Source organism: Sphaeramia orbicularis, chromosome 4, assembly GCF_902148855.1.
Source record: "Sphaeramia orbicularis chromosome 4, fSphaOr1.1, whole genome shotgun sequence".
Classification (NCBI taxonomy): domain Eukaryota; kingdom Metazoa; phylum Chordata; class Actinopteri; order Kurtiformes; family Apogonidae; genus Sphaeramia; species Sphaeramia orbicularis.
The window spans coordinates 2,325,011-2,343,194 of record NC_043960.1 but is presented as its reverse complement, the minus strand read 5'-3'; the positions used below and the strand labels follow the sequence as shown (position 1 = coordinate 2,343,194).

At 36.8% G+C, this 18,184-nt stretch overlaps 1 protein-coding gene across 1 annotated transcript in view; it reads left to right on the top strand.

The window, feature by feature from the left end:
• Positions 1–10,263: 10,263 nt before the first annotated feature.
• The window catches only part of myo1f (myosin IF), a 65,284-nt gene continuing 57,363 nt past the window's right edge, over positions 10,264–18,184 (top strand). Inside the window, exons 1-2 of the mRNA XM_030133142.1 lie at positions 10,264–10,401; positions 10,585–10,721. Of these exons, the coding sequence (XP_029989002.1) occupies positions 10,719–10,721 (3 nt within the window). The 5' untranslated portion in view covers positions 10,264–10,401; positions 10,585–10,718. The remainder of the gene's footprint in view (positions 10,402–10,584; positions 10,722–18,184) is intronic.

Genomic DNA, 18,184 nt, shown 5'->3' with positions numbered 1-18,184 from the left:
GATCCTAATATCGGATCGGTGCAGCCTTACTTCCATTTCTTGCCGTCGCCGTGTTTGTTTTGGTCTTCCTCCAAGTCTCCTCCTCCTTTTCAAACATGATGTCACATCTCTACTCGGCTTTTTCGGCTCCTAAACAAACATTCAAACTATGAAAATGATGTGAGTTTCTGTCTGAAACGGGTGTTTCATCACGTCTTACTGCATTTCTCTGATAAATAAATACTTGTACTGTTGTATTGTGTGAATTTTCACATAATATATTTTTTTGGACCAGATGTGTGATGAAAGTCTTACGCTGCTTTAACAGTTACAGGTTTATTTTCACCTTTTATCTGCGTCGGTGACTTTTACTTTATAAATTCGGAACGTAGGGAATGCTGGGAGTGACGCAGTGAGTCCGATCCATGACTACGATCACACTGGAGTCAGAGACCGTTTATGGACTCAGAGTTCATGTGAGGATGGATTTACACAACGATCACCAACAGACATGATGAGTTTATGGAAACATCCAACTGCTGAGTGTCAGAGCCACAGTGACGATAAAACCAGTTAAACAAAGTCAAACCATGACGAGAATAAAGTTTTGATGAGTAAAAGCCTGAACCAAACACATGATCAGTACAAACTAAATGACATTATTTAGTTCTGCATCATTTCTTAATTTCCTCATGTATATTATGTCATGTCACATGAATAAAATGACAACTTTATTCTTCAAATTTTATATTTTCCTCAAAATTTTACAACTTATGTCTTCCATTTGTAAGACTTTAATTGTCTTGGCATGTCTAGACTTTTCTGCAGCCCCATCCCCCAAATTTACAGCTTTATTCAAAAATATTTAACTTTTTTCCCCTAAAATTCAGACTCTTTTCTTGTAACATTATGATTTTATCCTCCAAATATCGCAACCTATATACTAAATAGTAAGACTTTTTTTTCTAAAATAAATTACATCGTTTTTCTAGTAAAATGGATTTTTTCTCAGCATATTTTCGTCCTTAATTACTATGTTAGTCTCGTAAAATATTTTGAATGTTTCATTAAACATTTTAAGTTCCCTTCCTAAAATTACAACATTATTCTGTCAGTTTTATGACTTTTTCTTGAAATATTATGACTTATTTCTCCCAGAATTGTAGACTTTTTCTCAAAATATTAAGAATTTTTTTCCAGTAAAATTATATGTTCTTTCTTCAGTTTTATCCCCCTAAAAATACAACTTTATTCTCCTAGAATATTATGACTCTTTCTCCTAAACTTTCAACTTAATAATTGAAAATGATCATGTCTTTCCACATAAGTTCATGACTTTTTGTCTCAGAAACATCAGGATTGTTTTTCTTATCATGTTTTATGCTTCATTCAGAAAATATCAACTTTGTTTTGCATTCACTGTCGCTCTAATACTCCGTCTTTTCAGGCTGTGAAAATATTTGTGCTCATTTAAAGACAGCCCCAAGTTGTTGTACGTAATTTTCTCCGACATTTTTTTTTTTAGTCCGACGCTCCGAAGGTCTGATGGACTATTGGTGTCAGGTGTTGTCCATCTGTGAACAATTTTTCAACAATCTTCTTCTCCGAAACCGTCAGTCAGAATGACTTGATATTTGTTGTGGAACATCTTTGGGGTAAGGTCTACCAAGTTTGTGGAAAGAATTGGAGACATTTTAAAATTCTCCATTGGTTTATAATGGGGCACATTTCAAAGTGCTATACCTTCAACACAACATATGGGCTTTCATTTGGTGCCATGACCTTTGACCTTGACTGACCTTGAAAGGTCAAACCCAAGGTCATCTATGTCCAGATTTCTACTACTTCTCCAAAACCGTCAGCCGGAATCCTTTGAAATTCATAGCAGAGGTTCCTTGGCACAAGGTCTAACAGGTTTGTTGAAAGAATTGAGAAATATGGATTTTTGAAATGTTACAAATCCTAATTGGTTTAGAATTGGATCAACCTTTAAGTGCTGTAACTTCAAAACAGTTGAAGACATTGATATACCGTACTTTCCGGGCTATAAGTCACACCTGACTATAAGCGGCAGGTGTCCACGTTGTGACAAGAGATCTTTCCACAGACAGATGGTAAACAGACAGATGATTTAAATATTTATTTCCATCCCTTCTCTGCTTTTTTCCAAACAGTACCTGGAACACGTCAGTCAAACGTCAGGAACAGGCTGGTTCAAAACCCCAGAACAGTCACTGATCTGTGTCTTCCTCTTCTTCTGCTCATTAAACCACTGCAGTCGTCTTCTTCAGGGTTCCTCAGTTGAACATCCTCAAAGGCTCCGTCACACTCCTTCTACGTCTCTCCTCCGTTGTTGCTCAATGGCACTTCGGTGCTGCAGCTCTCTTTCCTTCTTAGACAGATGCATCGATTGCTTTTAAGTTAAAAGCTGCATCATATGCATTTCTTTGTGTGTTTTCCATGATGAGGGTTTGTGCATGACACACAAAATGACTGTTAGAAGTTCAGATTCAAACTCCTCCTCTTCATCACGTCTTCCATCTGTCTGTCTCACTTTTGCTCTCCCTGCTAGAGCGCCTCCTGGAGAACGTTAGCCCGTATAAATCTATACATGAGCCGCATCGCTGTATAAGCCGCAGGGTTCAAAACGAGAAAAAAGTAGCAGCTTATAGTCTGGAAAGTACGGTAGTTACTATTGGAAATAGATAGGAAGTCACACATGGGCTTTCATTTGGTGCCATGACCTTTGACCTTGTGTCACCTTGAAAGGTCAAACAAATGTCAGTGAATGTCTTTAAATATGCTGTTGGACCACAGGAGCCTTGGTTTTATTTTACTACAAATTATTCTTCACTTAAACTTTGTGTCAATAGAACTCCACATTACAATTCTGTCCAATAATAATTCACTTTTTCTTGGTCATTTCTATAAAATCTTACGTGAAACCTGAGATTTTTGCATCACGGGGACAAAGAAAAGCATCGACACATTCTGCGAACCGTTCAGTCAGATTTAAATGAATTTTTCTGCCTGAATCTGAATCAGTTTTAGTGAAATCTTGGTCTGACTCACTGCTGAATCACAAATGTGTCACCTGACCCGAGGCTTTACATAGAACTCATCAGTGCTGGGTCATCGTCTTTACGTCCTTCCAGGAGTATTTTTAGAATCGCCGCGTAAGGATCCGAGGGCGTCCGGTGACGTCTGCGCTCTGAAAGGAGGCGTCACGTCGGTCCACACCGAAGCAGCTCGGTGTTCGATGTCCCACAGATCTGGAGACGTGTGCGTGGGTGGTCCTGGTTTTCTTTGTGGTGCTTTGGTTTTGAATGGTGCTATTAGTTGTTGTCATTGTTCCTGTGGTTTGTGTCATTCGGTCAGAAATCAGTTTGAGCCTGTCGTAGTCTGACGAAACCACAACACAGCTGGATCAGTCACACAGTTAAACCTAACAGAGACAATGACAAATGGGATAAATATTGGTATTTTTGGTGCTAATTTGACTTTTTATTTGGTTTTTAATGAAAATTTAAATGATTTTGGCCGAACATTCAAGGGTTTTTGGATTTCGTGATTTGGGATTATCTCAGAGCTGGATCAGTCACGAAAAATGTAATAGTAATAATGAAGATTTTAAGATGAATATTTTTGTTTTTGGGGCTTTTAATGAAATTTAATGAAATTTGCAGTATTTTTATGGATTTTTGGATTTAGACATTTGGGATTATCATCAGATTTTGATTTTAATTCAGTTTCTGGATCAATCACGAAAAATGTAATAGAGATAATATAATGAGGGTTGGGATAAATACTGGTATTTTGGTGCTAATTTGACATTTTTTGGGTTCTTTTAATGAAAGTACACATTATTTTGGTTGCACATTTAAGGATTTCTTGATTTTGAGATTTGAGATTATCGTCAGATTCTGATTTTATTTCAGTGTCTGCATCAATCACGAAAAATGTAATAGCAATAAAGAGGTTTGGGATAAATATTGGTATTTTTGGTGCTAATTTGACATTTTATTGGGTGTTTAATGAAAGTCTAAATGATTTTGGCAGAACATTCAAGGGTTTTGGGATTTTTGAGATTTGGGATTATCTCAGAGCTGGATCAGTCATGAAAAATGTAATAGAGATAATGAAGATTTTAAGAAAAATATTTTTGTTTTTGGGGCTTTTAATGAAACTGTAAGTGAATTTTGTAGCATTTTTGAGATTTGGGATTATCATCAGATTTTAATTTTAATTTAGTTTCTTCATCAGTCACAAAAAATGTAATAGAGACAATGAGGGTTGGGATAAATATTGGGATTTTTGGTGCTAATTTGACACTTCATTGGGTGTTTAATGAAAGTGTAAATGATTTTAGAAGCACATTTAAGGATTTTTTGATTTTGAGATTTGGGATTATCTCAGAGCTGGATCAGTCATGATAAATGTAATAGAGAAAATGGGGATTTTAAGATGAATAATATAATTTTTGGGGCTTTTAATGAAACTGTACGTGAGCTTTGCAGTATTTTTATGGATTTTTGGTTTTGACATTTGGGATTATCATCAGATTTTGATTTTAATTCAGTCTCTGGATCAGTTACAAAAAATAATAGAGGTAATATAAAGAGGGGTGGGATAAATATTGGTATTTCGGTGCTAATTTGACATTTTATCAGGTTTTTCATGGAAGTTTAAATAATTTTAGCAGCACATTTAAGAATTTCCAGATTTTGAGATTTGGGATTATCATCAGATTTTGATTTTAATTCAGTCTCTGTCGTCATCTGACAATAGAGATTTTGCGGACTGAGATGAGTATTGTTATTTTTGGGCTTTTAATGAAACTTTAAGTGAATTTTGCAGTTTATCTTTTGGAATTATCCTCAGATATTGATTTTGATTCAGTGTCTGGATAAATTAAAACCATTTGAGTTGAAAAAAAGTCTTGTCATTCACTAAATCTAGGAGCTCTTTAATTCTTGCACCAGCTCTGCAGATTCATCCCCACTTATCCAATAAATTCATTAAATTTATCATTGTCTCAGTTTACAGTTATTTTCTCCTTCATTCCTTCAGGATTGAGGGAAATAAAATAATCTCAGTTGCACATTTTAAGGTTCAGAAGTGATTTCCAAGAACAATGGTTTAAATACTTCTGTTTGGGTGTCTGAGAGGCCTTTGTCTCACCTCTCTTCATCTGCCTGGGCTGAAAAAAAGGTTCACACTGAGTGATGACCCTTTTTTTAAAATCTACATAAGAGGGACAGTACCGGTAACTGTTGTTTTGTTTTCACATGCTAATTATAACATGACATGTACTGTATGTTGTCTAATACTATAGAAGATGAATCCTTTTGTTCCCATGTACATCTTTTTAAAAGGAAATATTAAATTGATTAAACATGATGCATTGTTGATTTAAGATAAAAAAAAAAAGAAGAAGAAGAAGTGTATTTCATCATTTCTCACTGGTCCGTTTTTATTTTTGTTGCATCCAGACCGAAAATGAGGTCAGCGGAGATGCTCGTCTATTTCTGGATCTGAAAACTTTCATGGAAAAAATGAAGCAACGACTTCTTCTTCTTTTTGTCTGATGAGTCTGAGACGTCTGGTGTTAACGGGACTTTTATGACGCAGGACAAAACTGAACACAAGAAACTGTTTCAGTCTTTATTTAGTAATACTTTTCTGACAGTAATAGGACATAAATGAGTTCACAGTTTTTTTCTGTTTTAAAACTTTTTCAATGATTTATTGATAAGTTATTCAGTGAGTGATACACAATATGGACAAAAGTATTGGGACACGTTGAATTGAGGTGTTTCTTTTCTGACAGGTTTGGGCTGATACTGATGTTCATATGTTAAATCAACATGAACAGGACATTTTACAGCTGCAGCCATGATGTGTCCCAATACTTTTGTCCATATAGTTTAGAAACATCAATGTTTTCTTAAAGTTTCATGTGAGATGTGAAGAAAGTAAATGGTTTGTGGTGGCAGAAAATCATTATTCACCGTCAGGTGAGAGTATGAAAAATAGAAATTTAGTGTTAGAACGTTTAAAATCATAGTCATGGATAAAAAAAAAAATCAATGTCGAGAGAAGTTAAGTAAAAACCATCTCTGAGGCATTTTGGAAACAAATATAACAATTTAAACCAAACTAACCAATTCAATGATATTTGTCCCAATATAAAACCATATTCTGACATTTGTCGTTATTGTTTTGTATCCCAGACCCCTGTTAGAAAACAAACACCTGAATCCAACGCGTCCACATACTTTTGTCCATATCACGTATATTTTAATTATTTAAACCTTTCTGTTATTGGAGGACATAACAAGACTTTATTACTTTTGTGAATTTTTTCAACTCTTTAGTGTTATGTAGAAAATCAAGGTTAATGAAATTACCATGGGTGGTTCCTTATCCATAAGTGACAAAAAAAAAAAAAAAAAAAAAATCCAAGAAGTAAATATAAAACAAGTGGCCGCTCACACGTATTGTATCTTATTTTGGCGTGGATCCAGCTGATGTCATCATGTCTGTGCATGTGCTGATGTCTGCATATTAATTGCCTCTGTATATGTGCCAAGTGTGAAGGAAATTGAAACAAAATTGATGTTTTTATAGACGTGAAATTTCCCGTTATAAGTAAATAAGAAGAAGAAGAAAGATTTAAAAAATTCATTAAAGAATTTTACCTTGACCTACTTTTGCCAAAATGTAATCAGATCTCTTCTGGGTCACTGGTAATCTGTAAACCCACTGTGGTCTGAATTCAACCAATAGTTTTGCTGCGAAAGTGTAAACAAACAAACAAACTGAACCAAAAACAACAGCCTTCTCCTCCCCTTCAGGGGGCGGAGTCATAATACAGAAAAACACATGAAACACATTTAGAACGTTAGACCGACGTCAGTGCTGGTCCAGACCCCAGTCCACAACCAGAGGAGCCCTTTGAACAGCAGCCCTTACATTAGTACCATTACATTAGTACCATTACATTAGTACCATTACATTAGTACCATTACATTAGTACCATGACTTCATCAGTCCTTACATTAGTACCATTACTTCCTGGTACCTAACATAGCAGGTCCACTCCCTGTCCATGCACAGGTGGACCTCACAGACCCTGTAGACCACATTGGACCTCACAGACCCTGTAGACCACATTAGACCTCACAGACCCTGTAGACCACATTGGACCTCACAGACCCTGTAGACCACATTGGACCTCACAGACCCTGTAGACCACATTGGACCTCACAGACCCTGTAGACCACATTGGACCTCACAGACCCTGTAGACCACATTGGACCTCACAGACCCTGTAGACCACATTAGACCTCACAGACCCTGTAGACCACATTGGACCTCACAGACCCTGTAGACCACATTGGACCTCACAGACCCTGTAGACCACATTGGACCTCACAGACCCTGTAGACCACATTAGACCTCACAGACCCTGTAGACCACATTGGACCTCACAGACCCTGTAGACCACATTGGACCTCACAGACCCTGTAGACCACATTAGACCTCAGACTGTTGACTCATTTCACTTTAACTATTGCTGTCACTGTCTTGTAACGTGTGTGGAAATGACCAAAATTAGTCACTTACCCAATGAAGGGTTAATAGGTCAAGAGGAAGATGTAGCTCATGTCACACTTTATGAATAATTCATGAGGAAAACAAGGAAATGTCAAAGAGTTCACATGGTTTTTCTTGTTTTTTGGGACCTTTTTTTTTTTTTTTTTTGCAACTTTTTATTTTGATATTTAAATTTTTCCACAAAACAGAACATTCTGTGACATCGGACCCTATGAATTAAAGCACAAGTAAATGGAACGCAATACAAATAGCATAAAGGGAAATCACATGGAAGATAAATATGTTTGTACTGATGAAAACTCCAGCAGTATAACATCACACAGAGACATGATCGCACCATCGCTCCCATGCCTTCATCAGTCACCCAAATACTGAGTCATACAGCTCCATCTTTGTTCAGAAGGGTCCACTTTTAGTTGTAGTTTTTGGAACTTTTGTTAGAAAAGTAATCAAGAAGAAGTATTTAACCCATAAAGACCCAGTGTTCCTTTTGTGGCAGTTCCCAGATAAATTCTTCAGTAGATTTCACCTGTCTTAAATGATTTATCACCATTTATTATAATATTATCCTCTGTATTCTGTGCTTTTTTTTCAGTAAAAAACATGTATTTTCTAGGATTTTAATTACCACTCATGTAGATCAGGGCTGTCAAACTCATGTTAGTTCAGTTCCATATTCAGCTAAATTTGACCTGCAGTGGACCGGACCAGTAAAATAAGAACAGAATAACCTGGAAATAATGACGACTCCAAATTTTTGTCCTTGTTTTAGTGTAAAAAAAACATTAAATTATGAAAATACTTACTTTTATAAACTATCCCAAAAAAAAAAAAAAAAAAAGAAAAAACTGAAATTTAAATTAAAAAACATAAGAAAATTTAATGCAATTTTCCCAGTCTTCTTCCTCACTTCTCATTAGTCCATGTGCATTCTGGATCAGATCTACAAAGACACTAAACACTGCGGAACAGGAAGAAAAGAGTTCAAACTGGACTGAATTTAATACAGACATTTCAGGTTGGACACATTTTATTGGTACAGGAGAGTTTGGAAATGTGAATATTTGCATGTTTGACACCTGAGTTGTAGATGACGGTGTTTCCATGGTAACTACAGAGCCTCTGAACATCCACATAGGTCATATCTGATGACCATGAAAAGATGATAAACTGTATTTTACACCGATTCCACTGGTCTACGAGGAAAATGCTTCCAGAATAAAAGTAATGAAATTTTACCACATGAGAGTCACTGATAAAGAAAAATCCAGTCAAAAATGCTGGTTGGCTGAACTTTCCAAGATACAGCCTTGGGTCAAAATGTGAAATTCAACAATTAACGAGAGAATGGGTTTGACTCCAAAGGAATATTTGTCTCAGAGCTACAAGATCTACTTCAAAACACTGTCTGCACATTAGAATACATTCACTTTACAGCTTCTGTTTAGTGGAAGATTTATAAAACTATTACACTGGGTTACAAAAAAATGTTTTTTACAAGTTGTCTAGGTTTTTTCACCTGAATTCGGACCATTTTGCACCGCTAAACCCAAAAATGACATCTGTTTTTCTCACTCAGGTCAGGTTTTTTTGCTAATTTGATTTTGAAAAATTTGATCTTCTCACAAAATTGATGACATTTTTGTGACTTTATCAGTTGATTTTTTATATAGTTCTCACCCAAAATAGGTTTTAAGAGAAAAAAAATCCTTTTCTAACAGGATTCCTGTTAGGTACGATGGTGTATTCACCGCAGATGGAGCAGAATACGTCAGGCTTATTTTTGCCAGATCTTCTAGTGGAAGCCATTTCATTCACCTGGAATATTAAAAAAAACATTCATCATAAATTGGAAAAAAGTAAAATCTTCAGAACTCGTTTATTGCAAGAAATATGAAAGAATTTTGTATCATATGATGTGAAAATGCCCATAAATGTAAGCAAAAATGTTCAAAAGCCAATATGTAGCAGAGTTCAGAAAGTTGACCTGATTGAGCAAAATGAATGTGATTTTTGGATTCAGCACCAAAATGATCCTAAATCAGCTCAAAAAACTGAAACAATACATTTGTTGTTGAGCAGTGTTATATAAATGTACATAAACCAATATATATGTGTAATTACACTTAATCATATACCTTGAAAACATCAGCAAACCGGCACTTTTGTCATTTATTTTCCAATTAATCTTATTAAAACACGTAACATTTAGCACATTTAACCTCTGAAGCAAATCATGTCTAAAAAATTGTAGACCGGTGTTATTGACATGTATCGATCGGATTGATGGTTCAGATGTTATTACACATTTTAGATCAGTAGAAGGTTTGGGTCTTTATGGGTTAAATATGACTTGTTGCATTTTAACAGAGGAACTACTAATCTGTGACCTGTTCCATGCAGAGATAATGCTTCATATCACTGAAAACCACCACTTTGTGCAGGTGTTCGCCTAAAACCCAGTGGAAACATGGGAACCTGCAGATGGGTGTGTGTTTGCAGGTTTTTTTTTCTACCTCTGTGTGTGAACCTGCATCAGTTATTAAGGGCGTGTGGGAGCCGAGCAGCGTCCTCTGTGACGGCACAAACACAACATGAAGTACAGTAACCACAGCCTGGGTGGAGCTGGCAGCTCAACTGAAACACCATCATTTGGTGACAGACTGACGGCTAATTGTCACTCTGCAGCCGTCGTCAACACACGGGATGAATCGGACTAATTGGGCGTGCTGACACAGATAGTCCTGTCACCGACCGGTTAAAGGTGATGAAAATACAGAAGTAACGGCTCTGCTTCACACGGTGAGTTTATGCATCAGTGTGTGTGTGTGTGTGTGTGTGTGTGTGTGTGTGTGTGTGTGTGTGTGTGTGTGTGTGTGTGTGTGTGTGTGTGTGTGTGTTATCTCAGAGTAGTTCTTGTTTCACACACTGCTTCTGTGGGAGTATGAGGAAGTGGGCTCGAACATTGCACTGGATGTCTTGTAGGTTGCTGCCAGTGTGATGGCTGCAGTCTGAGGAGGTCGACCTGTGGACTTTAACGACACACAATCACACAGGAGGAGGAAGACGAGGAAGAGGAGAAGAAGAAGAAGACGAAGGAGAAGAAGCCGGCTGGAACCATGGTACAGTAGCGCACCTTTCTGTCCGACCTTTGACTCAGCTGTGAAGTCTGCTCCTCATGTTCACTCATTCACAGACATGTCCAGTTCCTGTCTGCACTTTAAGTCTGGACACGTTTTCTCACCTTTCTCGTCTTTTCCAGTTTGTAGAAGCTCTTTTTTAACCTCCTGAGATCCTGGGAAGTGCAAATTTTTGTATTTTATTTTTTTAAAGATGCAACAGTTTTCTCAGATGTGTTATGGAACATCCTTTGCCGTTGACAGTTTTTTTGGTGTAAAGCTGTCAAAGTCTTGTCCTCAAACATGAACAGAAAACCCAGTAGCAGGGTCTGAGGAGATCAGGTAGATTTGTTCTACGTCGTTCACTTCTTCATGTCATACGAGAATGTTTGGGGTTTTATCGACTATCAGTGACCCTGGGAAGTACAAATTTGGGCTTTTCTTTTCATGATGCGACAGTTTTCTTAGATGCATTTTTAGAAATTTTATGGACAGTTTTTTTTTTTTTTTTTTTTTTTTTTTTTTTTTTAATTTAACCTCCTCAGAGCCAGGAAATGTCAGCAAAGTACAAGGTTTTGTTGTTTTATTTTTTATTAAATAAGTGACTATTTTGGAAACATCATGAATCAACAGTTTTTTCAGATGCAATTTTTAAATTTTTTATGGAATGTCCTTTGTGGTGGACAGTTTTTTGTTTTTTGTTTTTTTTTTGTATAAAGCTGTGAAACTCTTGCCCATAAACGTGAACAGAAAACCCGTATCTGGGTCTTAGGAGATCAGGTACATTTATTCAACGTCTTTCACTTCTTCATGTCATAAGAGGGTGTTTGGGGGTTTATCTTTAGCTATCAGTGACTTGGCCTTATAAGGGATGTGGCAGCTTGTCTTAAATTGTCATCTGTTAAGGGAAATGCAGCTCCTACACCGCTTCAGCCTAGTTTCCTCTTTTTCAGGACAAGCCCTTCATGACACCAAGTGCATAGATTGTATCGCTGTGTGCTCTGATTTCTGATCATAGGGATATTTGAGGTAAAAATGTGATTGAGGATAATTAAACTGTAATAAATGACATAAAAGGTGCAAAGAGGAAGAAGAAATGTGCATGAAACTGGAGGGAGTGTTGGTAGAAAATAAAAAATGGTGATGATCATTCGAATAATCTCAGTTTAGAAGGTTCACACCAAATCCAGGTTGTTATTTGTTGTCTGTATTGGTTCTAGGGTGGGCTACCAAAGCGAGCTGCAGGCAGGAAGAGAACCGGTAGTGTGTACAAAGTTTATAAGGTTTCACAAGAGGCAGCGATGAGGTGTAAGAGGGGAAGTGGACTACAGGAGAGGCCTGTAGTTTCTGTCACAACACTTCCTCCTCTCACAGTCTGCAGCTCACAGGGATATATATCACTTCAAGCTCTGCAGAGACGGGTTTCACCTCCACGGATGCCAAAGGCAGTTCAGACGAGGCCAAAGAGAATCAGCTCCTGCACAGAGTGAAGTTCCAACAGTGAAATAAGAGCAGAGCTAAGTGTTAAAGGGTCAGCCCGTTAGTTTGGAACTCTGTGAGTGCAGTTCCGGTTTCGTGTGGTGAGGTTTTGAGGCCTCAGCTGTGAAGAGTTTGACTCAAACCGCAATGCAACACTGAAGCTGGTACGAGAATACGCGTTTGTGGTGATTTTCAAGGCACCGATGATTTTCAGTGATGGCAAACTCTACGGAAGTGACTCTAGAAATGATTCGGTGTGAGCAGAGCAGAGGGTGTTTGGCACAGACGGTCTGGGGGTATTAAGTGTTGTTCTTCTAATGCATGTCTTTATCGCATTTTTTAAAAAAAGTCATAGCACAGTTTTTACCCACAAGCACTTAAATGTGCCCCCCCACCCACTGACTGATGAAGTCTAACAGACAGTGCATTACACACCCTGCCTCAGTGCAATACTTACTACACACACACCTCCTGTTCCTAATCTCACTTGTATATATCCTATATACCTGTATATATCTTATGAGCCTCTATATAGCCTATATTACATGCATATATGTTATATACCTGTATATACCATATATTCCTCTATATATCCTATATACCTGTATATATCCTATATACCTGTATATATCCTTATGTATTGTACATATTTCTCATCTATAGTCTAGAGTCATCTTTTGTGTATTTCACTATTTTTTGTAGAACTTTGGTCACATGTATATTTCATATTTTGTCCTGTAGCTTTTTGCACAGGCCTACATTCTCAGTCTTTTTGCACAGGCCTACATTCTCACTAAGTGTAAACAGATGTTACGGTCTCAAGAAAAAGTTCAAGGTTCAGTCAGACCACAACATATAAAAATGCCACAGGCAAAAATTACGGTGAAAGTTATTTTAATCATGAGTAAACATAGTCATAAATGTAGCTGAACAAACAGGAGTTGGGGTCCTGGTCAAAGAAACCAAAGGAGGGAAGAGTATTGGACAGAACCACACTGGGCCATCAGATCTGACTGTTCCCCTGAAATAAAGCAAAAGCTCCAAACTGACCTGAAGACCCCAAACTGAAAACAGAACCACCGGCATCCTCCAACTGAGAGCATGAAGCAAAACAGATGAAAAAACATGTGAGGGACTCCTGTCCTGTCTCTGCTCTTATGCTCCGCCCCCAGGCATCACCTGAGGTGGATCTAATCAGCTGTTCTAAGACACAAGGTTCCACAGATAAAGACATAAACTACAGAGGTGCACAGAACAGCAGAACAGAGCAGCCACACCGAGGTTCAGTGTTCCTGTGACAGAGACAAAAAAGATCTGCTCTATTCTATTCTATTCTATTCTATTCTATTCTATTCTATTCTATTCTATTCTATTCTATTCTATTCTATTCTATTCTATTCTATTCATTGTTCATTTTCACCCTAAAAAAGACTGGGAGGGCCAAGAGAATATGTGTAGAATTAAACCTTTAATGTTTTTGCTAATAATGGTAGTTTAAAGTGTTTGATTTGAATGTATTTTAGTGTTTTTTCTAACCCCCCCCCCCCCCCCCCCCCCGTATTAACCTTAAAGGACTTGTACTTCACAGCTGATCCATTAAACCACCTGGCAGACATCACAGTTACTTCTGTTTTACCTGTGCAGCCAAATACCCAAGTGGTGTTTATCCTTATCTTCTGTTCAGTTAAAGGCCTTGTGTGAAACTCAGAGGTGAAGGACACTAAAAACTGGTGAAACAGACTGAACAGGATGAAACTTTATTACCTATGACGTCTGCTCTACACACATCTGTGACTGTGTATCTCACTGGGTTTGACTTCTAGGAAAATCATCCAATCACATCAGGCCAAGAAAAGAAAACTGTTCTATATATATAGTGATGGTTACAGGCACCAAAACCTCACACTAATGTGACTCTATAATCCTCCAATGAAAGCAGAATTTCATTTCACTTGCTCTGTTAAGCTTTTCATATATACTTAATTTAATATCACCTCAATCAGAAAGTGAACATTTTGACACAGAAAAGTATTAAATACAGTCAAAACAGCTTTAATATAAGTCAACATGAACTACAGGACGCTAGAAGAGTATTATATCCTAACACGTGGTGCCAGGCAAAACAAACCCCGCCCCTCGCATGTATTTCGCTAATTATAAGTAAAGGGGAATATTTTAAAAAATTATAAAGAATTTGAATTTTGACCTACTGTTCTAAAAATGTAACCACATCTGTTCTGGGTCACTGGAAATCTATAAACCCAGTTTGGTATGAATTCAGTCAGTAGTTTTGCTGCTAAAGTGTAAACAAACAAACAAACAAATAAACCGATCCAAAAACAAGTGGTGCCAGTCACAACAAACCCCGCCCCCTCGCACGTATTGTATCTTATTTTGGCATCGATCCAGCTGATGTCATCATGTCTATACGTGTGGTGATGTCAGCATATCAGTTGCCTCTATATTTTTGCCAAGTTTGAAGTAAAATGAGTCAAAATTGCTGTTTTTATAGACGTGAAATTTCACCCATTATAAAAAAAAATGGGAGAAGAAAAAAAAATGTAATTCGTAAAAAATGTGACCTTTGACCTACTTTTCCCAAAATGTAACCACATCTGTTCTGGGTCACTGGCAATCTATAAACCCAATTTGGTATGAATTCAACCAATAGTTTTGCTGCTAAAGTGTAAACAAACAAACAAACAAACTGATCCAAAAACAAGTGGTGCCAGTCACAATAAACCCCGCCCCCTCGCACGTATTGTATCTTATTTTGGCATCGGTCCAGCTGATGTCATCATGTCTATACGTGTGGTGATGTCAGCATATCAGTTGCCTCTATGTATGTGTGCTAAGTTTGAAGTAAATGGAAACAAAATTTATGTTTTTATAGACATCTGAAATTTCGGCCATTGTAAATAAATGGGAGAATAAAAAGATATAAAAAATTAATTAAAAAATGTAAACTTTGACCTACTTTTCCCAAAATGTAATCACATCTATTCTGGGTCACTGGTAATCTATAAACCCAATTTGGTACGAATTCAACCAATAGTTTTGCTGCTAGAATGTTAACAAACAAACAGAACCAAAAACACTACCCCTCTCCTCTCCTTTTGGGGGGCGGGGTTATAATTTTGACATATTTTTATTTATTTTGTAGACATTTTTGCTTAAACTAATACGCGTAAACAGCTCTTTTTCAACAAGTGGGATGACTCTCCTGCGCCCCCTATGGACAAGACGACACTGCTGATAAGAGTCTGTTGCCATTTGTTCGATATGAAGTAATAGATTACTTGATAAAGAGTACGTTAACAGAAGAAAACGCACACAAAGTTTAAAATAAGGAAAAATGATGCATGATATAAAGAAAAGATTTTCAGTGGAGGTTGAAGTTCCGTCACTGAGGTAAAAATGTCCTCCAGAAATGCTTAAAAAACCACTTATAACCTCTGTTTTCATGTCCGTCGTCCTTTATTTCTGTGGCCAAGTGGACCACAAGTGGACCCTCTGATATAAAAATATCAGAGGGAAAACTTATGGTGACTTCACATTCACACAGAGTAAGAATGGAAACAATTATGCAACTCCACATCCTGTAAAGGTAGCTCTAACCTGTGTGATGAGCTCATGGACACAAAGCCTCAAAGACACCGTTTATTTGTCCCTTTAAAAGCTGATGCGCTTCTGCAGTCAACTGAAGGGTTTGACTTTTTGCCAAAATGACAAAACCTGCAGCACGTGACGCCGATGATTCAGTCTTTGAAATACTTTTATTATAGGCAGTTTTCACATGATGGACTCATGAACGCATCTGACTTTGACCTTCAGGGCACTGAAATGTAGAAATAAAAAGTAAAAAATACTGGATTATTCACCCATAAAGACCTAGCGCTACTTTTGTGGTAGTTCCCAAATGAATTTTTCTCTGTATTAAACTTTTTTTAAGTGATTTATCAGCATTTATTATAATATTATCATCTGTATTTTGCATTTTTCACTGTATTTTCCTATATTTAATTTAGATGTTCATGAAAGCCCAGAGTAAATTCAAAGGTTATTATCATAAAAAAACAGAATATTGAAGAAAAGTGAGTTTTTCAGCAAATATATCATTAACTGAAGCAATTTATCACCATTTATTACAATATTATCTCCTACATTTTGTATTTTTCACTGTAAATCATGTATTTTCCTCCATTTACTTTCCTATATTCAATTTAGATGTGAGTGTGTGTTTCAGCAAAATATATCAATAACTGAACGTAAAAACAAGTGTGTTCGTCCACTGTCCATCATTTTTGTCTTGTGTCTTTTACCTTGTTTTCTTCTTGTTGTGTCTTTGACCTCATGTTTATCTCATTGTTGTTGTTGTTGTTGTTGTTGTTGTTGTTGTTGTTGTTGTTGTTGTTGTTGTTGTTGTGTCTTTTAACCCATGAAGACCTGGTGCTACTTTTGTGGCAGTTCCCAAATGAATTTGTCTCTCTATTTAATCTTTCATAAGCAATTTATCACCATTTATTACAATATTACCTCCTGCATTTTGTATTTTTCACTGTAAATTATGTATTTTCCTCCATTTAATTTCCTATATTCAATTTAGATGTTCATGAAAACTCAGTAAATTCCAAAGTTACTATTTCAAAACAGAAAAAACTGAAGAAAAAGGGACTTTATCAGCAAATATATCATTAACTGAACATAAACCCAGTGTCTCCATCCAACTCCATGGGTTTTACTGGTGAATCAATGTTGTAGAAGATGACAGTGTTTCCATGGTAACTACGGAGCCTCTGAACATCCAAATGGGTCAAATCTGATGACCATGAAAAGATGACAAACTGCATTTTACACCAATTATTTACATGGACTGATAGGATTAGTGGATCAACAGGAATTAAAGAGTTTAGATCAGTAGATGTTTTTCTTTATGGGTTAAGATGACTGTTGCATCTTTTGTTCCTGTTTGATTGATTGATTAATTGATTGATATCTTTATTTCGATCATGTAAATGACAATTTAAAAACAGAAATGCAAATAAATGATAATCAAGAGAATGAGAACAAAACAAAACAGTAACTTAAAACTGCAGCGTCTTCAGCCTCAAAATTTACATGAGCAAAAAGGAGTAGGAAGGAGTCTAAACTGATCTAATCCTGCCCCTTCAAACCTTTCCATACTTACTGAAAACAACACCATCCCAAATTTATCAGCAATTTTGAAACATGTACATTTAGTCGCTCATCCGTATTACAACACATTCACCAACACATCACAAAACTGATATCCAAATAACAAACAAACACCTAAACACCTGAAACCTGAGCTCACACTGTGTTAAAAAAAGACGCTGATGTTTCAGTTTTATTCCTTGTAAAGTCATGGATGATTTTGTCGACTCAGTGTGAGATAGTGTTTGTTTAGTTTTACCTGTGAGCTTCTGCCTGGGAACACTTAAATACAAACCAAAGCCTCAGACCACAGCTCAACCACGGTGCCTGTAAGACTAGAAGCTAGACTTCACACATCAAACCAACCAGCTCCCTGAGAAAGAACCGAGAATACAGGGGACGAGGTCACCTGAGGAGCCAAGTGACAGTAGAGAACAGTACTTACAGGAGCTGTATGTCGTCCAGTGGTTTCAACCTTTTTTAACTCATGACCCCATTTTAACATCACACATTACTGGTGACCCCAGACATTCAAAACAGAGACTTTTTTTTTTGGCCAAAATTAATTTGTTTTTGATCATGTAATAGTTTGCCATACTCTGTTGCATATAAACATTAATTTTAGACACATTTAGTCTATATAATGTCTATTATTGTGGACATTTAGTCTGTATAATGTCTATTATTGTGGACAGAGGCAGTAAATCCAGGTGTAGATTACTGCACAAAGGCTCAGGATCTGTCCAGTCAGTCCAGATGGGATTTACAAGGAGGACAATTAATACTGAACAAACAAGAACTGAAACTAGGAA